This window comes from Polypterus senegalus, chromosome 2 (assembly GCF_016835505.1).
Source record: "Polypterus senegalus isolate Bchr_013 chromosome 2, ASM1683550v1, whole genome shotgun sequence".
NCBI lineage: Eukaryota > Metazoa > Chordata > Cladistia > Polypteriformes > Polypteridae > Polypterus > Polypterus senegalus.
This window is the reverse complement of record NC_053155.1, coordinates 209423991-209449150: the sequence shown is the minus strand read 5'-3', so window position 1 is coordinate 209449150 and position 25160 is coordinate 209423991. Positions and strand designations below refer to the sequence as shown.

Genomic DNA, 25160 nt, shown 5'->3' with positions numbered 1-25160 from the left:
TCCGTCCAGCTACCGCTTGCAGCATCCCCAGGCCAAAGATGACGGAGTGGCAATTACTGAGGCGCACGCATCTCAGCTGCGGCCTCATTCGTAAGTCATAGGTTGGATGTCCGTAACCTGGGGACTACCTGTATTACGAGCCATTCCTAAAAGGTTAAAAATGACAACTTTCAAACATAAGCATGTGGGATATCAGTTTGGATTATTTCTTGGTCAGTGATTAAAATATGATGTTATTTTTGATTTTTGATCCTTTGCTAGGGATCCAGCCCTCTGTGGACCTTTATCAGAGGGTGAAAAATGACAAACTTCCATTAGAATGATGAATATTTAGACTTGAAATGTTTAAATTGAAGAACACATTTTGATGTTTCAGTTATTTAACACAAATATTCCTCTTAATTATGCACTTCTACCTCATGAAGAAAATCATTATATTTCTTAAGAGTTATAGTGGCTTACACTAATTATTAACATGATAACTATGATACATTTGATTCAGCTTTGCACTGAATATCAAGACTTCAAAGGATATGACATGACATAGATAATTTGAGGATAGTTACTCTAATCCCTCACCCATGACCTATAGTTTAAGAAGAGGTTAAGCTATCAGGACAAGCCTGAAGTAATGTAATTTTTGACAGAATTTGATTCCACTAAACACTGAAGTCATGCTCTTATTATTGTAGTCCTTTTTTTATGTTGCCCACACACATTAAACAAATCCAGGCCTTTAAGCTACTGTATTTCCTCCAGACTTGGCACATAAATTTTTTATAGATGGCCTATTACAATTATCATAAATGCAGTTGGTCAGTGAACAAACAGTTCTTCTTCTTCTTCTTTCAGCTGCTCCCGTTAGAGGTTGCCACAGTGGATCATCTTCTTCCATATCGTCCTGTCTTCTGCATCTTGTTCTGTTACACCCATCAACTGCATGTCCTCTCTCATCACATCCATAAACCTTCGCTTAGGCTTACCTCTTTTCCTCTTCCCTGGCAGCTCTATCCTTAACATCCTTCTCCCACTATATCCAGCATCTCTCCTCTGCACATGTCCAAACCAACACAATCTCGCCTCTCTGACTATGTCTCCCAACTGTCCAACTTGAGCTGACCCTCTCATGTTATATAAATAATTATCCAATGTAGTTTAATATGTCGTGTTCATGTTTAACTGCCTGCTCACTTACTCGGCTATGTTGCTTGCAGATTTTAATAGACTTGCATATAAAAGTAAGAGCTGGTAGAGAAAGGATATGACTTTAACTTATTACCTTCTCTCTAAATATTTATACATGTGCATTGTTTTTTGATTTCATTTTTAGAATTACCTGGGGTATGCTAAATTGGTATTGTACAGAAACCTTCTAGTTATTTTTCAGCTATTTCAAGATAATCTTCAAGATCAAGCTAAGCCTTTTAAGCACGGTACATACCAATAGCTGCATGTAGCATTAACACACCTAGAGAGTAATCTGCCTTATAGATGATTCTGATTGGTTGAATCAGCTTCTCAAATACTGCATGCTATCAGCTTTGGGCTGCGGTATTCAAATCTTTCACTGTTTTCGTTCATGTGACACTTCTTTGAGCAGATTGCTTGCAGAAATGAGAAGTGATGCCCGGTCATCCAACCTAAATTATTTCTCTGCCTAGCATTTGCTGCCCACAAGTGTTCACTGGATCTGGCATATGGATCAGTATAGATTAGTGAGGAGGATTATTTGTAGGCATTGTAAGTACAATCATGCATGATGTAGCTAGTAGCCACTGCTAATTCACCTGGCCTCTACTGACCTAATAGCATTTTTTACAAATAGAATTTACACAATTATGTATGTTAATATGTGCACATGTATTAAACCATTCACTGTAGTTTGATGGCACATGCCTGTACCTTTCTTTATCTGTATTCTCTGAAAGGCAATATGGTTCATGACTCTTCCATAACAGAACACTCAAGATGAGCAACGTTCACTAAATGCATCTTAGAAGTATTTGAAATCTCCAACTATGTATTTTTTCATTTATTTTGACCTTTTGTACTAGCGTGTTGTACTGTGTTAGCCATTATGAACGAAGTGAGAAGTCAAGCAAAATGACACCTTTTATTGGCTAACTAAAAAGATTACAATATGCAAGCTTTCGAAGCAATTCAGACCCCTTCTTCAGGCAAGATATCCTTTAAAAGTCATTGAGAGCAAAAACCTTTTCAAATGGTAGAAATCTTTTCAGAGTACATGCACAATCCAAAGAAATTTAGAGTGACCAGTTAATCTAATGAGCATTTCTTATTGAAAGTGTGAGGTGGGTGGTGTCCTTAAAGAAAATACAAACAGAAGTCGGAGGTACTGTAGGTGTAACTCCACAAAAGCAAAAGACAGAGATTTGAAGCATCTTCTGGAAGCAACATATTTTTCTTATTTATTTTTATTTGCTAATTTGTAAGCTTTTAACTTTCACTACACAGAGAGATCATTTTTAATATAGCAAAAGTATGATACTGTCTAATAATCTGATGAAGAAAAACATTTACTATGCATCTGGAGTTTCTAGACCTGTTCTTTAGGCATTTTTGTATAGCTAGACATATCACCATGGCTTTCTTAAATACAGAATATATTCATAATATGCTTAGACTGTCATTATCCATATTTAAACACTGCATGAATGGTCATTTGTTCGGGTACTTGCATCTGATACATTTCACTTGTTTGAGAAAAATGTTTTGCCTTGCAAATTTCACAGACAATTATGAAGTGAGATGTATGTAGCTGGTATAAGTTGCATGTTGAGCTATCTCGTATTGTAAAGAACTTAAATGATCTGTTTCATATGCACTTTGTCTTTAATCTAAAACACCATTAAGATTTTACAGTAAAGATAAACTTCATAAATGCTAAAGCTTGACATTTGCAGAATTGGGTAGAGAAAAGATTTAATGCAGCCTCTAAATTTAGTATGTAGCAATTGTAATAACATAACCATCCCAATCTTGTTTAACCAAACTAGCTCATCCCAGGAGCATTAGGAGAACCGACAGGAAACATCCCTGGGTGGCAGGTGCTACTTATTCACACACCCACTAGGTTAGTTTAGAATTGACAATTCACCTAATAGAAATATCTTTGGAAGGTGGGAAGAAACTCACAGCCCTTAAAGGAAGGCTCATGCAGTCACAAGGAGGACATGCAACATATGCACAACCAAAACACTGGATGAGTGAGGCAGCTACATAATGACAACTGTGTCACAATTACAATGGACACAGAAAAATGTGGTTCTTTGAGAGCACATATACATGGAGTGACTATCGAGTTTAAAGAAAAAGACGTTACCCTGAGACAAGGGAAGTGAAGAGTCGCTTTAGGGATGAAAGGAGGCATTCAGAATGGCACGCCTTTTCCATTTTCATATTCACAACACAGAATGGTTTCTTCTGGGATCATCACATCAGGAAATTTGCCTCCTTAAAAACTGCAGACTATAACCTGTCATCTTTGGTCCCTATTCATATTAAACAATACACTGCAGTCAAACATTTTGTCCTATCTTCTTTAAAATCTTTGCTACACTCTGGTCCGCCCAGATATGGAAAAACTCGATCATGCTACCATTCTCTCTTGACTGAATAAGTGCAAATATGATTTTCCAGCAGATGATTTTTGCTTGCACAAAGTATTAAACTTTTGCAGTAGTTGTGTAAATGTCTTGGGCCGAACTCAACAAGCAGTTTAATAACATTCTGTCCAGAGGCAGATTATCTTCAGAAATAAACCACTAACTTAGAAACCTGTAAATTCCATCATCCCAAATGATCTTGAATCACTGCTTATAAACCCATTAGACACCTGAGATTTTATGACTGATGATGTTTTTTTTATCTCAAAATCCCACTTGAGAACTGTTGGGGAATGGTCATTCATCTTTGTGGCTGTCTATGAAGCACTATCAATCATACTGTAACTGTACTGTTCCAGTCATGTCTTTTCAGATCTCTTATTCCTGTAATCGATAATTTTAAAGCTGATTCTGCGTTGTGCAACAAACAAATGCTGACAGTGCTGTGCCATCTGTCAGCTTGCACTGCCAGTTGACGCCTATGATCATTCAAATCATTGTGTGTGTTTTTTATTTATTTCTCTTTAATGATTTGCAGACTCAGTACTTCTCTGTGAGTTATCCTTAGAGCAAATTGTTATGTGATCTCTCTTGTTATCTTGTGCTGCTTTGTATTGTTTGCTTTGGGGATGGTGCTATATAAAAATATGTATTCGTTGGCTGATTTATTTATTTTAAAAAATGCATTTCTGCTCTCTATTTTGTTAAACCTGCGTGTGAAGCAGATTCTTGCAACATTAATTTAATTGACTGGTAGTATGGGGAAATGAAAGTGCCAGACGTTAATATGATTGTGCAGATTATACTGTGGGTGTCATGAATAATCTATACTAATAAAAGGCAAAGCTCTCACTGACTGACTCACTCACTCATCACTAATTCTCCAACTTCCCATGTAGGTAGAAGGCTGAAATTTGGCAGGCTCATTCCTTACAGCTTACTTACAAAAGTTAGGCAGGTTTCATTTCGAAATTCTACGCATAACGGTCATAACTGGAACCTACTTTCGTCCATATATATGGCCATAGCCTGCAGCTCGGTCGCCGTGTGAGGCGGAGTTGTGTCCCTCATCGTCATGCCTCCCAAGTAATTGAGTGCCTGCCCATATAAGGTAAATATTCGCAGGTGAAGGACTGTGCTTAGCATATTCATAAGTGCAGCTACTGAGGAAACCCTCTGACACTGAACAAGCCTTTGCACACATATCAATAGGAAAGCAAGGTGTAAAGCTTAAGTTTAAATTACGTTCATAGACACGTTGCCGCTAAATATTCGCAGGCAAATCCACAACTTAATACCGGGAATGCCTATTAAACATCTTAGATTCGCAAGTATCGATTTGGGTAGTGATCACTTCGATGAATGAAACCTGTTCAAAAAATACATTACACAATTGAGAAGGCAGCAAAAGAATATGAAGCGAGTCACTCATACAAGCATATTCCTAAGTGCAGCTACTGCAGAAACAAAGCACGGTGTAAACCTTAAGTTTAAATTAAGTTCATAGACAGGCTGCCGCTGGTGTTTGTCATGCCTAAGACGAATACGATATTTGCGAGATACAAGTTTAATGAGAAGACGCAGGGTATAAACGAGACTTTTGATCACTTTGTAACAGAGTTACAATTGCTGTAACAGAGTTAAAATTGCTGGTGAAAGACTGTGCTTATGCAAACGAATAGGAAAGCAAGGTGTAAAGCTTAACTTTAAATTAGGTTCATAGACACACTGCCGCTGGCGTTTGTCATGCCTAAGTCGAACACGATATTCACGAGATACAAGTTTAATGAGAGGACGCAGGGTATAAATGAGACTTTTCAGTACTTTGTAGCAGAGTTAAAATTGCTCGTGAAGGACTGTGCTTATACAAATGAAGATGACATGGTCAGAGATAGAATAGTGTTTGTCGCAAACTCAGCAAAAGTGCAAGAGAAACTTTTAAGTGCCGGGTCTGAGCTAACATTAAATAAAGCCGTGGACATCGCGAGATCGCACAAGATAACACAAGCACAGCTGAGAAGCTTCGATGCATGTACTCGGAGCGGCTCACGTGAATTGACTTTGCAGGACTGGAAAAAGGTTAAATTAAGTTCATAGACACGCTACAACTAAATATTCGCAAGCAAATCCACAACTTAATACCAGGAATGCCTTTTAAACATCTTAGATTCACGAGTACTGATTTGGGTAGTGAACACTTCGATGAATAAAAACCTGTTATCTTTACAATGGTTGACAAACACGGAATATAACTTGAACACAACACATCCTCCAAATGCTAACCTGATTGAAAAAAAATAATGATAATCAAATCCTTGATGACAGCAACACTCATAGCAGTGACAAAGCAATTGACGATCATGTTACGTTATTTTTAAAATGTTTCCTTTTCTTTTTCATAACTTCTTTAACACACTACTTCTCCACTGCGAAGTGTGGGTATTTTGATAGTATATAAATATATATATATATATATTTATATATATATATTGTCAGGGATGCCAGGGGCAACGACCCGGCCGGGACGCCGTGAGGGACCGGAAGTGAGTCTACGCCCACCCTGGATCACGTGGGGGCCGCCTTCCTGGTTGCTTTGGGGGCCACGGGTTAAGGGCATGAAAGCCCCACCCTGTAGGGGCCCGTGGTCACCACCAGGAGGCGCCCTAATGCCTTGGGGACCTGTTACCTCAGCACTTCCGCCACACCAGGAGGTGCTGGGGGGAAGAATTAAAAGGGTGCCCGGGGGGCTGCCAGGAGAACAGTCGGCACTTCCGCCATGCTGGGGCGTGGCCAATGAAGGAGTGTCGGGAATCACCTGGAGCTCATCTGGGAGAATATAAAAGGGGCCGTCTCCCTTCATTCAGGGCTGGAGTCGGGTGGAAGCAGGACGAGGCAGAAGAGAGTGTGGAGGCGGCCCGAAGGAGAAGGCATTTTTGTTTGGCCAGGACTGTGGATTGGGGTTTGTTGTGCACTTTATACTGAGTCTGAGTGACACCTAACTTTGTAAATAGTTGTAAATAATAAACGTGAGGTTTCTTTACCCCGCGGGGCTGTGTGCACGCAGCACCCACGGTACGTGGGTGGGATCCCCTGCTGCGCCGGGCCGTCCACAACAAGATTTTTATAATCAGGTCCCCGCCTTGAAACAGGCGGAGCATCCTGCCAGCTACGCTAGATGTGGAGCCGACCCGGACACAGACAGGCGGACATGTTGTTAATCACCACCACACGTTTATTATATATAATATTTACAATTTAAAGTCACTTAGACTCAGTACAAAGTGCACAACAAACCTCAATCCACAGTCCTGGGCAAAAAACAATGCCTTCTCCTTCGGGCCGCATCCACACTCTCTTCTGCCTCGTCATGCTTCCACCCGAAGTATGTGGAGGAAAATCAACATAGACAATCAACAGACACACCCATGCAGGGATTGTCTGGGATGGGATTCAGTTTCAGTATCCTGTGAGGCAACAGTATTAAACTTTGTGCTCCTCTCCATTTAAATGCAGTTTAATTTATTTTTGTAAAGTGCACTTCGACTTTTAAGCCTCCTACACATTCTGAAATGTTGTTCATGTTGCTGTTAAAGGAAGTAGATCTCCAAATGCCATGTCAAATACAAATTTTGTCATTTGCAAGTGACCAGGCGAGCCTTCTTGTCTGGAGATGCAAATGTACCAATCTCTTAGCTATTTTCCTTCACTGAACTGACACTTCAAACACTGTTCCAGGTCTGGACCTCAGCTTTGAGACTCTCACTTTATTGCCGCACTGCAACGCCTCTGCCATCTGCCTTGTCTTTTGCCTGCACAGTTTTACCACCAGTTCAGCTTCATATGGCTCATCTACGGTCAGTGCCAACTGTATCTGCTACTCTTTTTCCCAGCTTCAAGAGCTGGAAGCTGCACTGGTGTCTGGATGTCCAGGCCAATGAACCTTAGCAGATAGAGAAGCATTGGTGAGCTGCAGAGATAGCAGCTGTCTTCTCTCTCATACTGTTGCTGCTAATGGCATTCCAAATCCTGAATTTCAGCCTTTGGACCGTCCAGCAACTTTTCAGTAGAGCCAAGACAGTCTGTTGTGGTTTCCTCAGTAGTCTGCAGTTTGCTAAATAGATGGTAGTTCTTAACCTCATCCCACCTCTGACACCAATGTCACACCATTGCTGAGTGCCAGAATGGATCCTCTGCTGTTTATATGGCTCTTTTACATAGCTTGCTAACCTTTAAAGAACTGTTCACCATCCCCACACTGGATGGAATTCTGTTTGTGACTTTGCAGGTTTGTCATTTTTATAGGTACCCCTACCATTGGTGATGGAATGTCAGCTAATACTATCAGTGATTCATCCCTGGCTGATGCAAATATTCAGTGATGTTACAGTATTAATTACATCCTGGACAAATAATGTTTAAACATTTAAGTAAAATGTTTTAAAACATTTACTCTTCTTTTTTGTATTATCCATCCCACTATAGCCTAACTACAGGGTCATGGGAGTCTGCTGGAGCCAATCCCAGCCAACACAGGGCACAAGGCAGAAAACAAACCTGGGCAGGGCGCCAGCCCACCACAGGGTGCACACACCAAGCAAACACTAGGAACAATTCAGAATCGCCAATGCACCTAACCTGCATGTCTTTGGACTGTGGGATGAAACCGGAATACCTGGAGGAAACTCACGCAGACACGGGGAGAACATGCAAACTCCATGCAGGGTGGACCCGGGAAGCGAACCCAGGTCTCCTAACTGTGAGGCAACAGAGCTACCCAATGCACCACCATGCCACTCTTTTTGTATTATAATACTAATAATAGTTATTTTTAGTAGTATTAGTATTGTTATTCGTATTATATAACTTGAATAGCATATTTTATTTATATTTGGTTTTATCCTCATAGTAACATGTATACTTTATGTATAAATAAATTGTAATGTCATTTTTTTGAACCGCATGAAATGTGCTATGTAAACAAATGTACTATTTTGTTAAAGTGTAATTTGTACATTTTATGCACTGTTTTTCAGTGTTTTGAATATTGTAGCATACATATGTGCAAATCTGTTTTATTTTTTCAGGCCCACTTTATCTCCAGCGTTCCTGATCTGAAACCATTGGCACAGACATTAATATATCTGAACCTTTCATTTAATGACCTAAACTGCTTTCCAACAGAGGTAGGATTCTTTATTTTGCATTGTGAAAGATTTCTTCCTCATTAATTAAACAATATCCATTTCAACAAACCCTCATCAAACATTGACAAGGTGACATTTGAGTCCTGTACTCGAAAGTATTATCTCAGTAATCAATCGGATTGTAGCATTTGAGTACTATGTAAGTACACTCTACACTGTGGATTGAATAAGGACGGATTTCTGCTTATACCAAAGGGAATTTAATGTCCTTGATATACTGGAATAAATTTAAATCATAGATAATTCCATTTAAAGTCTATGCAAAATTATTGCTAACACAAGTGAGGTTTTTGTGTTATATTATTATTATTATTATTATATACTATTTCCTGTTTTATTTTAATTGTAATTTTTATGGGAACCTGCATATTTTTTGGAGAAAAATGTCCCTGTAGAAACCCACTGAGACACAGGGAGAAACTCCGTACAGAGACTCTGAAGATGTGAGGCAGTAGCACAGCATCACTGTCTCTCCCAAAGCTCGTTTATTTGAAAAAAAATGAACACTGTCTTAAATTCATAGCTTTGCTAGCTTAATTTTCTAAATTTTATATTTTTAACAAAGTTATTTGGTGGAACACCATAAGATAAGGTAATTAGCAGCTGTAAAGTGCTTAAGTATCTGGACAAATAGTCCCAAATTCACAGGTTTATTTACTAAATGATTACAGTATACTAATAATGTGTCATCCTTATGAAAAAAATAAGAGAATAATTTCCTAATGAAAAACTTCTTAAATTACTGTAACTCTGAATGACACTCATTTAATGGAATTTACATGCCCATGCAATTTTTTTGGATAGCATTAAGCATCTTAGGATGGAATCCTGCACTTGGGCACATGTATGGACTCCCTACAAAGGGTTGTCTTTCATGGACTCCTTCATGGCTTTCCTCCCATCTTCTAAATGTCAGAATTTCTTCTTTTTAATTATGAGGAAAGATTAAAAAGAGATGAGCCATTTCAGTTTGGCAAAAGAAGATTAAGAGAAGACATGATTAATGTGTTTAAAATTATGAAGGAAATTAGTACGGTAGATCAAGTCTGTTATTTTCATAATTCATCAAGAACATGACGCCAAAAAAACTTGTTAAGGATAAATTTCACACAAACATTAGGATTATTTTTTTTTTACACGGAGAACCGGGGAATAAGTTACCAAGTTGTGTGATAGACAGTAGGACTTTAGGGACATTCAAAACTAGACTTGATGTTATTTTAAGAGAATTAAGTGGATAGGACTGTTGAGCTTTGAGCTAAATGGCCTGTTCTTGTGTAAATTGTTCAAATGTTCTTTAAGAACTTATTATTAGGATGTATTTGACTTTTTTTTTTAATTCAGTATTGTTATATTTTTTGCCATTTTTATGGACACACCCATGTTGTTTGAAGTTACAACAGTCACTTTGAGTAGATGTGTGGTGCCAGATGTCAGCATGCTTACACTACAAAAAATGGAGAGCTCCACAGTAGCATTTTTCAAATTACAGATGCAATATGGTTGAATGAAAAAAGTGGAATTTAGAAAAGGAAAATACTTTGAAGAGAAGTTAAAGAAGGAAATTAGAACTAGTGCTAGGTTTTGACTCACAAGTTTTGGTTTGCCCCTAAAGGAAACAAAGTGAAGAATACTTTGTTTCTGACTTATTTATACCTGATGGCATAAGCTTTAAACAAACATGTTATATGCCTTAACTCCACTCATTTCATTTCAAAATCTACCTGGCAGCATTGACACAAGCAAGAAGTCAATGTTTGATGGAGCAGTAGCCCATCACATTGCACACACAAACTGAGAGTCAGAATGAAAGCCACTGTGGAGTCTTCATTTAATCTAAGATACACACTTGCAAGACCAAATGAGCATACAAACTCCACTAAGTACCGCTACGTAAGTAATATTCAAACCCTTCTACATTATCAATAAATAAGGCTGATGATTCAGTGTATGCAGTGTGTTATGAACTCGGAGAGATCAAAAGAGTGAGTACATTCAGGAGACAAATCAAAAAATCCAACCAAAGTCGAAGCCAAGAGGTCCTAGGACTAAAGCCTTCTTCCAGCTCCTTTTAGCTTCCACTAATACTAAGAAAAAAAAAGCCAAATGGCTGGATAGAGCAAGGTGAGGATGGGAAGAAGCATAGGAAAGGAAGAGTGGGAATAGAGCTATAAAAATCAAAAGTCATAGTGAAGAATCATGCAACATTCCTGTCAAAAACTGTTAATTTTAGACATCACTAAACAAAAATTCAAAAGAGCTTGTTTTCTAATTAATGCAACAACAGATAAATTCATTGCTGTACTGCCATCTTTTGTAGAAAAATGCAATGACAAAACTAATCATTTGACCACATGACTAGCAGAGGACATTGTTATCATAACCATTATGACAGTGGCCATGCAAAACAAGCACAAGATGGTGGCGTAAACAAGCACCATAATAAGAATAAGTTATTTCAGGGGCACAAAAATAATAAGTTCACATAGAATCCACATAGATAGAGCAAAATATGCCACAGGGATCTTAAAAATCTGATGATAACATAAAGTAATAGTTAAGTTCAAAACTGAGGCCAAAAGAGGCACATCAGAGACCACAGCTTCTTGTACCATGTCACAGACACTAAAGACAGTGTCACAGGCATGATGACATATCACACTGAAGAAAAAGCCAAAATCCCAAAATTAAAAACAGTAACTAAAAGTTGTTTCTACAAAAAAAAAAAAAGAGGTCAAAGTAATCTTAGGTACCCTGGACATGCACATACCGACCTTTATAATCGCTCTAGTGACATCACACGCATTGCACATTCTGCGGAATTATAGATTGGGAAAAACTGCATATTCACTCTGAATTGGCAGAGCCCTTAGAAAACGAAAATTTCATTGTGCCATAATGCTAAGATATTTAACTCTTTTGGTTTGCCATTAAACCAGAAACTGATATTAAATTCAGAATATTGAGTTCCAAACCCCCCAAAATAGGCAGATACATTTTAAATATTCATTATGGAAAATTCAAACAAAATTAATAAAACTGCTGATCATAATGGTCACCATCTCAAAAGTCATCTGTTTGTCTCATCCTAAGTCATCACGTCTGGTGATATACAGTATACATGAATATGTATCCAGAAGGCTCCAAAGTGCTACAATCATAATACAGTCAGTGATAAATGTTGTGGTTATTGTGGGTTGAGGTTCAGAAGAATAGAACATTAGAAAAATATTGCTCGGTCTAACAAATCCAGGTAATTCATCTATAAAAAAATAACAGTCCTAGCTTATAACTAATTGAAGTAAGGGATGGACAAGGATTATGTGAATAGCAGAAGTCCATGAGTCTGTCCTTCTGCAAAGCTAGGAGGATTTAGGAAAAGCTGCAGTAAAATGAAGACTTAATGCAGTAGCTTCCTTAGTCAAGTGTTGTTGAGAATCTGTGGCATGAGCTGGAATGAACTATTCAGAACAGATATTTTCCACCAACTTCTGTCCATGACGGATCACCTTGGAGTCTACTGTGCAGCACATTTGACATCTTATAATAAAGAAATGTCTCCCTTCTGATACTATTGTGTGAGTTACATCGTAAGAACACTATTTTCATACGTTATTATTCTATAGCAACGCCGGTAATTATTTTGGGCAACACTATATAGTATATTATGTGTCACTTGTTACTGTGTAACTACTTGGCAAAACAGTGCAATTTGCCATTATTATGGTGCATTTGCAGAAATGTAAACACATTTTTTGGGTGTCCAATTTTTTGTGTGCAAAATAAGCCTTCTCTCAAGAAGTTTGTAGCTCATTCAATCTGTGAGTCAGCTGGACCATCGTTTTCTCAGACTTTTTTTTTTTTAGCCTTTTGGCAAGTTCTTCATACAAACAGATTTCTTTTCTTTTTGAAATAAAGACAGGATCTTTGATCCTCAAATGAGACGGGGAGGTGGGTCATTGATTCAAAAAGTTATTCCCACGATACTTTAGGCTTCCTTTTTATGATTTGCACTGATAATTCCAGAATCATATACTGAAAAATATTTTAGCAAAGAAGCATGCATTTTGCACATTTGGAGCATGTTACTGTATAAGTGACATGAGATTTTTATTTCTTTTATCCTAGAACATTTTTCATACCATTTGGTGTTGTACAGCATTGCTTCACTATTGGCTTCTATTATAGCATATATTTTTTTCTCTCTCCATTCCTTTTAGTAGAATGAGATTACATTTTTTTCTCGGCCATCACTACAACGTACAAAATATCTCTTTGAGTGAAGAATTCTTTTAGTGACTGCTTTCTTCAAGAAATCTGTGAAGATAACCAAAAAGAAGCAACTTTTCCTATAATCATGCTAATCATCTGTTTGATACTATGTTTGATTGCTTTATCAAATGTACATTAAATCAAAATCTGTATACAGCTTCCTTTACAGTGTATTTTCCAAACTCTTATTTTTTATTTTTCTGAATGTTTTAGGTATACAATATTCGATATTTAGAAGTCCTTAAATTGAGAGATAATCCAATCAAAGATATCCCAGCAGGAATAAGCAAGCTCAGTAGACTCCGAACCTTCATCATTTCCTTTTGCTTGTTAGAAACTCTTCCTTCAGAGTAAGAATTTTTTTATTATATACATCCATCTATGGTTTAATACCAATTTTGTCCTGGTCAGGATCATAGATTTTTTTCATTCTTTTTATAAAATATTCTAATGTAATTTATTCTAGTAAACTAAATAAAAGTCCTCAGTTTGGTCTGAAATAATATTTAACAATTGTAGAAATAAATTGCTTCCCATGTGAAAACAAAAATAAAAAAAATAATTCAATTATAGTAATAATATAACTGATGACATATGATGCACAGAATGTTCCCAAACTGAAAGTCACTGCAATAAATTAAACAGAAATAAAAATCCATAACTAACAGGAACATACCTGTCTACTGTTTGGTGTAACTGATCATTTATCTGTTATAATTCCTGGTTGTATTTTTTTTTTTTGCAGGCTTCCCTGAAGCGGTAAAAATAATCTCTATATATGTTTTCTGGCATTTTCCTACCCAAAAAACATTTTCTGGTGTTAGTTTTTAATTTAGTTTTTTTTTATTTTGAAGTGTATAATTTTTCCCCATCTTTTTCAATGACATTTTGACTTTCTTCTGTGCGTCGCCATTTTAAGGTTCACACATTGCACGTTCTCACCAGGTTTTTGTGATGGTGATGCTATCAGCACAACTACATAAAGGTTATTTGGTGCAGTCTCACACCTCCTGAGATTGACTTACTTTATTAAGAGCTATGTGCTTTATTTTCAGAATTCCTGAGATGGACTTTTCCTCTAAACTTAGAGATTGATTTTTTGGTTACCATTTCTGGCTTTGGTGTTTCTCTCTTTGATATCTGGTTTTGATAATTGGCCTCATCTTTTCTCCTGGCTCTTCCTCATAAATTTTTTCCTGACTTGAAGTTAGTATATTTGCAAACTCAACATCACACACACATTCCTCAAAGCACCTCTAACCATTTTTCTCACAACTCTTCCTTCCTCAAATTGAGAACTTGCCCTGACTCACCTCTCACCTCCAAAGTCTACTACAATTCAGATTCAAGCCATGTGTAAGCCCCATCTCTTGGTCATTTTCAGGGTTAAGATTGTGCTGTGTAACATTGAGATCATCCTCTGTTAGGAAGTGCCAGAGCCTCTAAACTAAAAAAACACAGGCTCTTCTCAAATCTCCAGTAAGGCCTAGGAACAACGGCAGTCCTATCCTAAATTATAGATGCAGGCTTTCATCCCAAACAAGCCCAACAAGAAGGGATAAAAGCTTTTAAGTTACAGAAACCCAGGAAAGGGGAGGGAATCATTAAATTACATTTTAATCCGTTAAAATTAAAAAATATATTTTTTCAAAGATGCAAAACAGATATTTTCAAAAGACAAATGTTCAGGTAAACAAAACTAGTCATTAATCTAAATATCAAAATCTAAAAACAAGCAAAAGATTACATAAAAAGAGACTTGGACAAAGAACTTCCAAAAATCAATATCCAAAATCCAGAGTTCCAGAAATAGATAGATAGATAGATAGATAGATAGATAGATAGATAGATAGATAGATAGATAGATAGATAGATAGATAGATACTTTATTAATCCCAAGGGGAAATTCACATAATCCAGCAGCAGTATACTGATACAAAGAAACAATATTAAATTAAATAGTAATAAAAATGAAAAGAATTAAAATAAAATTAATGTTCGCATTTACTCCCCCGGGTGGAATTGAAGAGTCGCATAGTGTAGGAGAGGAACAATCTCCTCAGTCTGTCAGTGGAGCAGGACAGTGACAAAAGTCTGTCACTGAAGCTACTCCTCTGTCTGGAGATGACACTGTTAAGTGGATGCAGTGGATTATTCATGATTGACAGGAGTTTGCTTAGTGCCCGTCGCTCTGCCACAGATGTTAAACTGTCCAACTTTAATCCTACAATAGAGCCTGCCTTCTTAACAAGTTTGTCCAGGCGTGAGGCGTCTTTCATCTTTATGCTGCCACCCCAGCACACCACCGCGTAGAAGAGGGCACTCGCCACAACCGTCTGGTAGAACATCTGCAGCATCTTACTGCAGATGTTGAAGGATGCCAACCTTCTCAGAAAGTATAGTCTGCTCTGAGCTTTCTTACATAGAGCATCAGTATTGGCAGTCCAGTCCAATTTGTCATCCAGCTGCACTCCCAGATATTTAAAGGTCTGCACCCTCTGCACACAGTCACCTCTGATGATCACAGGGTCCATGAGGGGCCTAGAGCCACCAGCTCCTTGGTCTTGCTGGTGTTAAGATGTAAGTGGTTTGAGTCGCACCATTTAACAAAGTCTTTGATTAACTTTCTGTACTCCTGCTCCTGCCCACACCTGATGCAGCCCACAATAGCAGTGTCATCAGCGAACTTTTGCACGTGGCAGGACTCCGAGTCATATTGGAAGTCTGATGTATATAGATTGAACAGGACCGGAGAAAGTACAGTCCCCTGTGGCGCCCCTGTATTGCTGCACACAATGTCAGACCTGCAGTTCCCAAGACGCACATATTGAGGTCTGTCTGTAAGATAGTCCACAATCCATGCCACAAGGTGTGAATCTACTCCCATCTCAGTCAGCTTATCCCTAAGGAGCAGAGGTTGGATGGTGTTGAAGGCGCTAGAGAAGTCCAAAAACATAATTCTTACAGCACCACTGCCTCTGTCCAGGTGGGAGAGGGATCGGTGTAGCATATAGATGATGGCATCCTCCGCTCCCACCTTCTCCTGGTATGCGAACTGCAGAGGGTCGAGGGCGTGACGGACCTGTGGCCTCAGGTGGTGAAGCAGCAGCCTCTCCATGGTCTTCATCAGATGTGACGTCAGATATGAACCCCAAGTCTTCCTTAAGGATAATTTTGTTATCCTCAATGACAAAAAGTACACTTCTCAACATGAGACATAACTTAAATATCACACAAATATGAAGTAATATTACAATTCATAAACATACAATATAGAATACATAAAAACCTAATAAACAGCTAGCTTATAATTAAACTTTCAAAGATGTATAAGGTCTCCCTCAGCTCCATGTACTTCACGTAGTTAAGGACTTCGGTCGACATCAGTACAAAATACTGATTATACTTAGGGACCTGGAAATACTTGCCTGATTGAAGACATTGGACCTGTGTAGAACATGTGCTTGCTTATGGATAGCCTGTTCATATACTGTCTGTACGGAATAGTTTTACCTTACTGCCATGATTTTCATATATGACTACTGTGACAGATAGGGGGCGCTATCGCACCCTTGAACCCCTGTCCACGACTCCAGACACCAGGTAAAAGTCCAATAGTTGACTTTATTTAAATGCCACAGTGCACAAAGCACCCCGTCCTCCACTATACTCATAAATCACGCAATAATCACTATCACAAATACAATCCACCACTCCCAGACGCGTTGCCCTCCTACCACCCAGCTCAGCTCATCGTCTGGGAGTTCCCAAAGTTCTTATATAGTTCCTGACCCGGAAGTGTTTCTCATCCTTCAGTCCATAATTCCTTATCACTTCCGGGTCAGATAAAAGTCCTTTTTTTCACCCCAGAAGAACATCATTCCTTCTGTTCATGTGACTTGGAAGTACTTCTGGGGCGTAGGGCAAAATAGCAGTCCCTGGTTCTCCCTGGAGCGACCCCTGGTGGTCCCGATGTTATCCAGCAGGGCTTAACAGGAAAACTCCATAATCCATGATGCCCTGCTGGAATCTGAAGCATCTCCATGTTGTAGGGATGGATCCCTCTGGCGGCCTGGGGGTATTGGCAAGGATAAAAGGCCGGCCAAGGACCACACTACTTATTTATTAAGTTGGAGTGAAGAATCAGGCAACCCCAAAACAGCCTGTGAAAAATGAAAAATCTTCTATAAGTAATAAGAAATAATACATAACTTGTGAAAAGAAAAGGCACAAGTTTAATATGAGGTTGATTATGAGATAGTCCAAAACTAAAAAAAACAGCAAAACTGGAAGTATACTTTGCAAATTCCAAGAATTAATGAATTACAGTAGGATCATATCAAGGATCAACAATCTTTTACTGTCATTCCAAAATCCATGTGCAGAAACAAAATTCGGTACTCAGGTCCCGGTATTTAAACAATGCCCACCAGAACCCCATTAAAAAGAAACCTACATAATAAAAAGTAGTCCCTTAACCCCATAGACTCTTTGATACAGTGAGTTTATTTAATGGTCAGTGTCATTTTTTCCCCTTGCTTATTCGAATAGTTTAAGATTATTTAAACTTTATTAATTCCAAGGGGGAGTGCCCTGGGAGGAAGCACTGAAATGCTTGATAGCACTGGGCAGAAAAGACCCCTAAATACACTTCTTAGCACACTGTGGTGGAATGAGCCTGTGGCCAAAAGTGCTTCAAAAGAGAGAGCCTCCTGGACGGGATTTTTAAATGATGGCATCCAATACTGTGATGACACAGGCTGATAAGTCCTGATAAGTTTATTCAGGTATTGTGCTTCTTTTGAGCTCAAGTTGCTTCCCCAGGAGACCACAGCATAGAACATCACACTGGCTAATATGGACTGATAGGACATTTCCAGTAGCTTGTTGTACACATCAAAAGTTTTGATGTTTTCCTAGCTTAGAGGCTGTTTCTTAGGTGATTGGTCTTTTACATTTATTTCATTTTTATTTCATCTAAGCTAGTGTACCAACTTAACTTCTCTGTCAGTCTTAGTCCTTTTCTACCTTTTCCTGCAGAATCTCCTGTCCTCACAAAGTCATATACTGTATCTTCAGCTGCCTCTTTTCCTTTTCTTTTTTTCAAACCTCATTGCAAAAAAATTCAAATGTTCCTTTAGTGTATGAAAAATAAATAATTAATGTTTCACATTTTCTCTATCTTACCTTTTCCAGGTTATTTCTTTTATCATATTTGAGCTTTCTGGATGTCTCCTACAACATGATTTCCATCTTACCACATAATATTAGCAACCTCAGGTAAAGGATTCAGTGTTCAGTGTGAGTTACAGCATTTTTCAAAATATTCTACTGTTAAATCTGAAAATTGATAGTGTGAAAATTTTTAAAAATGCCTTGAGTTTTGATTGTACGGCTGATTTAGAGTGTAGTAGAGCAGTGTTTTTCAAGCTTAGCCCTAGGGATCCAATGGATGTGGCTTTGTATTACAAACAATTTTACAATTAGTGTATCATTGTTACTATTATTTGATGTTAATTTTTAGAATTCATTCATTCTTTTATTTTCCACTGCTTATCCAAAGCTGGGTCACAGGGGCAACAGTCTTAGCAGTGAGGCCCATACATCCTTTTCCCCAGCCACACTTGCAACTCAAACTATTGGATCCAAAGGCTTTCCCAGGCCACCTGGGAGACGTAATCCTCACAGCGAGCCCTGCTCTTCCCAGGGGTCTCCTCCCAGCTGGTCGTGCCCATAAAATCCCCACAGGGAGGCATCCAGGAGGCAATCATATCAGACTCTACTCTGAGCCTCTCCTGGATGTCTGCACTTCTCACCCTATCTCTAAGGGAGAAAGCTCATTACAGCCACTTACACCCATGATCTCATTCTTTTGGTCATTATCCAAAGTAAGAGTGGGGATTCAGATCAACTGGTAAGAGCTTTGCCTTCTGACTCAGCTCTTTCTTCACCACAAAAGATTGGTATAGCAATCTCATAACTGTGCTCGCCACCCCACTATCCAATCTCACTCTCCCTTTTCCATTCACTCGTCAACAAAACCCGAGGTACTTAAACTACTCCACTTGAGGCAGTAACTCACCACCTTCTCAGAGAGGACAGTCCACCTTTTAACTGCTAAAGACCATGGCCTCAGATTTGGAGTTGCTGATCTTCATCCTTGCTACTTCATACACGGTCACAAACCGTCCCAATTTGTGCTGGAGTTCAAAGATCCATGTAGCCAATAGGACCATGTCATTTGCAAAAAAGCAGTGACTCGATTCTAAAGCGAATTAACTGGATCTCCGGCTGCACCTTGATGTCCTGTCTCTGAAAATCATAAACGGGATAGAAGACAAAACACAGCCCTGGCAAAGTCGAACACCCACTGGAAACGATTCTGATGTTTTTCAAGTATGCAGACACAGCTCTCACTGTGATAAAACAGGGACCAAATAGCCCTCATTAGGGGCCCCAGAACCCCATGCTTTCCCAGCATACCCCAAATAATCCCTTGAGGAACATGGCCATAAACCTTCTCTGAGTCTACAAAACACAAGTAGACTAATTGGGTGTACTCCCATGACCTCTCCTGTCACCCTGTTTAAAAATTGGGACCACCATCCTGGTCTGCCACTCCTAAGGCATAGCTTCCGATGACCAGGCAACACTGAAAAGGAGTGTCAGTCATGACAGACCAGTCTACCACCTTCAGCATTTCTTGGTGGATCTGATCCACTTCTAGGGCCTTGAAACTGTAGAGTTGCTTAACTATCTCAGTGACCTCCCTCAGAAAAATGGGCATTGATCTCCTGTCAGCATCTGGCTCTGTCTTTTCCACAGAGGGTATGTCCATAGGGTTCAAGAGTTCCTCAAAGTGTTTCTTCCACGGCCCCACAACATCCTTAGTCTAGGTCAGCACTTCTCCACCCTTGTTGAGAACAGCCTGAGTGAATCCCTGCCTTCTTCTTTCTGAGTCACTGGATGGTTTTTCTAGAACATCTTTGAGCTCAATCGATATTCACTTTCCATGGTTTCTCCAAACTCCTCTCTCCTTTTGCTTCCTTGAGTGCCAGTCAATCTGCTGCTTCAGTAGTCTCCTGTGCTAACCATACACAGAAGGCCTTCTTTTCAGCCTGATGACATTCCTCACTTCTGATATCCACTATTGGGTCTTGGAATGCTACATCAAGAGTTGCCTTTGGCCTTCAGGCTGCAGCTCTTTGCAGCTGCTTCTACAAATGAGGCTTTGAATAAGGCCCAATTGGACTCTATGTCCCCAGCCACTGTGGGACACCGGCTAAGCTCTTTTGGATGCTGGAGTTAAAGCTCTTCTGTACAGGGGCCTCCCCCAGACATTCCCAGGCCACCCTCAATACTTGCTTAGGCTTTCCAGGTCTGTCCAGGCACCTCCTCCACCATATGACCTAGCTTACTACCAGGTGGTGACAGCTCTACCCCTCTCTTCACCCGAGTGTCTAGAACATACACCAGCAAATCTTATGATATGATTATGAAATTGATCATAGAATTTTGTCCTAGGGTGATCTGATAACAAGTATACTTATTAACCACCTTATATTCAAACGTGGTGTTTGTTATAGACAAACTGTGCTTGGCATTGAAGTTCAATAACATAATACCATATGGGTTTAGATCAGGGAGGCTGTTCCTTCTATATCACACCTCTTCAGGTGTCTTCAACATTGCGCACATGGGCATTGAAGTCTCCAAGCAAAAATATGGAGTCCCCAGCTGGGACCCTTTCCAGGATCCCCTCCAGTGACCCCAAGAAGGCCTGGTACTCCAGACAAGTAGACTGCTATTTTTAGGAGTGTTGTATAATGTACATAACAGCCATACTCAAGTACAGTAGAGATACCTTTCTGGACTCAAGAAAAAGGTGCCCATGATAAAAAACATCTCAAGTAGAAGATGTAAAGTGTTTAATATTAAATGTATATAAGTATCAAAATTTTAAGCAAATTTAAGATCTGTTTTAATACTATATACTGTAGGTTTTGTAATTTATGTTGTGTCTAAAAGACTTCAAAGTGGATTCCTTCTGTTCTTGAACTCTCACACTTAAGAGTTAACAAAGAAAGGGTAGCTTCAGTGCCAGTAAACAGGTATTACACAGCAATATAGTAGAACTGATAGATGGTGCCTCACAACAAGAGAGCGCTCAGACAGATCATCTTTAATATCAGGGTTAGAATAATCTGTCATCTGCCTCCTGCACAACCAAGTGACCTCTTAAAAAGAGAAGTATACAAAGATGAGTCTTCTCCTTAGCCTCCATTACAATGCTAATCTGATAGACAGAGAAATGTCTGCTAATGAAAAGCAGAAGAGTTGTAAATTTCTCATGTTCATCACTTTTAATTTCTAAACAGTGCTGTTAAGAGAGTGAGAATTACAGGTTTGTCAGAGTCTGTCATACGAGGAAATGGGGCCTGCCAGCCAAATTTTGTAAAAGAGGATTTAGCAACAGTTGCTTAACTGTTTCGCTGAACTGCTGAGCATGCAGGGCTGCATTGCTTAAAATTTCTGGTCAGTTGAGTCAAAGGGATTAATCTTTTGCTGCAGAATGTAAAGATGAAACTTGTAGAATTTATAAATAAACTAAAAATTGAATGCTAAGCAAACAATGAGAAAAGAGCAACTCATTTAGGAGGATTATGTTAGTCATAAGAACTGAACAAACCGGAAGTGCAGTACAGAATTAAAGTACTTGCAGAAAACATGCAAGGTAAGGAACACTGACATACTTTGTAAGAAGCAAACCTTGAAACTGATCAAGGTTTTTTTTGCCAATTTGTTATTAAATAAGTAATATGATGTACTGTACTACAATATAGTAGCTAGCTAGGTTAAGTAGTTAACATTTGTGATTTCAAATCCAGGAGTTATTTTCTCAGTTATATGAAATCCTTACTGATCATATAGAATGGAACTCTTATCTGCACCTGTAACAGGATAAAAACTGAAAAGAACAGACATGGTACATCCTCGAAATGATCTTCTATAAGTAAGGTCAACTATAAGAATTCTAAGTGTAGAAACCAGTTTTATTTTATACTGTATATAAGAATGATAGACCGTATAACCAGTTGTCTCATCTTCTAGTCCAAAGATATACCTTGCTGTCTTTCAAGAACCAAACTGAAAGAGGTAATTAAACACAGTCATCCATTAGCTAAAAACATACTGCAAAATTAAGCAAAGACAAGATGTTGGGGTCCTAGATGGGAAAACCTCATTTAGTTGCCTTAGGCAAAAAGAAAATAAAGAAGGGTGTAAATTAATGCTGTTGTCAGCCTCTATAAGTGCATTTCCTCATCAACAATGATGCTGTCAAGAGTCTATTGGTCCAACAAATGACATTGACTTCCTACTAGTGTCATCCTGTACAGGTTAGTTTGAAAGCAGTAAAAATATTTTGGTTTGTTTTAGGAAGGACTATGACATGGTAAGGTCAGAATCATAGTCAGAGATGTAGCTGAGGTTAAAACCAACAACCAAAACAAAACTAAAAGTGAAGCAAGTCCATTAAATAAATGAAAAATCAAAGTAGAAAAGAGCACACAAAATTCTTTACCCTAAAATTTTTTTTTTAGAAAGCTAACTCCTAACAGCAACTTGTTTTGCAAATCCAAAATCTTGGACACCAGGAGAAGCACACCGTCTCCTTAAATACTTTCTGGAAGCAACAACATAATGTGCATCTTCCTGGCATCACATGATAACAACAGATTCATGCGCAATTTGCCACTGAAATTAAAAACAACCTACAAGATGGTGGCAGCTGCAATAGACTAAATGGAAAACAAAATTATAAGCTAAGTAATGCCCTGCGGTGGGTTGGCGCACTGCTCAGGGTTTGTCTCCTGCCTTGTGCCCTATGTTGGCTGGGATTGGTTCCAGTAGACCCCCATGACCCTGTAGATAGGATATAGTGGGTTGGATAATGGATGGATGGATGGAAGCTAAGTAATAAAATGATATGATAATAATAATAAGAAAATAATAATAATAAATTCACAAACATTCATAATTAACAAATAAATGCAAAAAGAAAATCATAACCTGCATTGAGGGTGAAGCGGAAGTGGCGTCACTATACTTTAGTCAAGATTTCTTTGGCTCTAAGAATTCAAGAGGGAAATTTGTTTCTTTCATCATGTGCCCTCTTAAACTGGTGCCCATAAGCTACCCACCTGACACATTATGAACTGAATGGCTAGTTCTGGTCTGCAGGCCTTACTGTCTCAGGTGTTCATCCAACACATTACACCTAATAGTGTATGTCTGAATTATCTTTTATACAGGTTTCTGGAGTTTTTAAATGTGGAAGGCAATGAGTTGGGGGCATTACCTTGTGGAGCACTGAAACTTCAGCTGAAGCAGCTCCGAATTTCCAATAATTATATGCACCACTATTTCTGGGAGGAATATAGTAAGAACCAACCTCAAAGACTCTGTGACCTGGCAGCCATGATGTTATCTAAGAGTAAAAATTACTCGAGCAGCAAATTACCCAGTGACATCAAGCAGATATTAAGCAAGTAAGTCATCTGACTCAATCATTTTTTTTATTCTCAGTTATACGTTCAGTCTGTCTGTTTGCCTGTAATGCTTTTCGGTTTTATAAAGCAGACAACAACCTTAAAGTACAGTTCACAGTAAGTAAACTGCTACATATACTGCAGATGTGTTTAAGTAGAATTTGATCTTTCAATTTCACACTCTTAGAAAAGTATCTTGGAAGTATTTTTGCGGGTGGAGATGTTTTATTCTGGTCTTTGTTACACTTTACTCTTGCATTGAAAAAAGCAGGTGCTATTTTCCTTAGGACTGTATGCTGTGCAGTTTTTTGAGGGTTTTAGTGAAACAGTAGTGTCATAATAAGGCATCCACCTCCTTACATGGGACTTTAATTATGTGCGTGTGAATATTATCCCACCAGAAAATTACTGGGTTGTCTTGATGCATGGGATAAACATTGACATGTTTTGTAATTGCGAGAGAGAAAAAATTACCTGTTCAATGGAAAAGCAACAAATTGCAGATAAATACAATTGAAAGTCACAGTAGCATCCACTGCAAAATCTAATACTCTTGTAGCACATTCCATGGGGTATACATCTTACAACGTCGTTGTAAACAGGATTGTCAAGCACCCATGGCCTCCTAAATATCTCCACAGCCTGAGGTTCAACTGTCTGATTGAGTCTCCTACCTAAAACCCTGGCAAAGATTTCCTTGGGAGGCTGAGGTGTGGGATGCATTGGAAAATGGAACATACAGTATCCCTTTGTCCCCTCTTTTAAGAGTGGAATACTGCTGCAGTCTAATTATATTGAGGCACTGTTCCTGCCATCCACATAGCACTGAAAAGTCATGTTAACTAAAATGCACAAAGTATATCCAGTGTTTTTAGGATCTCCAGCCTATGCTCACTTTTGTCCTTGTTACCTTTCCACTAGAGCTTTTTAATAATAACTAAGGTAACCCCAGTCCTATGCTTTCCAGTGCTTCTGACACTACCTCCTCCAAGAATGACTTGTCCACCTTCTCCTGTGTCATGAAATGGTGAACCAGAGGTTCTCTGAGGCCATCATAAAGTCATTATTCATGCCCTTACTTTCGCCACATATGGGTCTTCACTTTAGTTAGTCCTGCAGATGCAGCCGTCTTGAATGGCCAGTACTTCTTAGTCAAGTCTGTAAATCCTCCTATTAACATGGAGATGAAAGGTACCTTTCTTTAACATGATAACTTCCCTTTCCACTCTTATCCACTAACAGATGTAAAGACTGCCACCAAGAAAGGGAGCCTGTTGCCTATTGCACTCAGTTTCTTTCAGCTGCATCCACTCCGGATATCTTCAAAAAGGTCCAATCAGACACCATGTCACTGAACTGTCCTAATATAATGTGCAAGAAAAGCTCTTCAAAAAGAGAAATGCATCTGCTACTCATTCCCAGCTAATTCTTTCTATTTGTTTGGGTCTTCTACATCCGTCCACCAGATGCTTTTTCACTAAGTGGTGATTAATTGATACCTCAGCACC

At 38.8% G+C, this 25160-nt stretch overlaps 1 protein-coding gene across 1 annotated transcript in view; it reads left to right on the top strand.

Moving 5' to 3' along the window:
* LOC120523697 overlaps window positions 1–25160 on the top strand; it is an 83210-nt gene that overhangs the window by 46087 nt on the left and 11963 nt on the right. The window contains exons 6-9 of the mRNA XM_039745256.1: window positions 8711–8809; window positions 13316–13452; window positions 18299–18382; window positions 23416–23652. Coding sequence (XP_039601190.1) covers window positions 8711–8809; window positions 13316–13452; window positions 18299–18382; window positions 23416–23652 — 557 coding nt within the window. The remainder of the gene's footprint in view (window positions 1–8710; window positions 8810–13315; window positions 13453–18298; window positions 18383–23415; window positions 23653–25160) is intronic.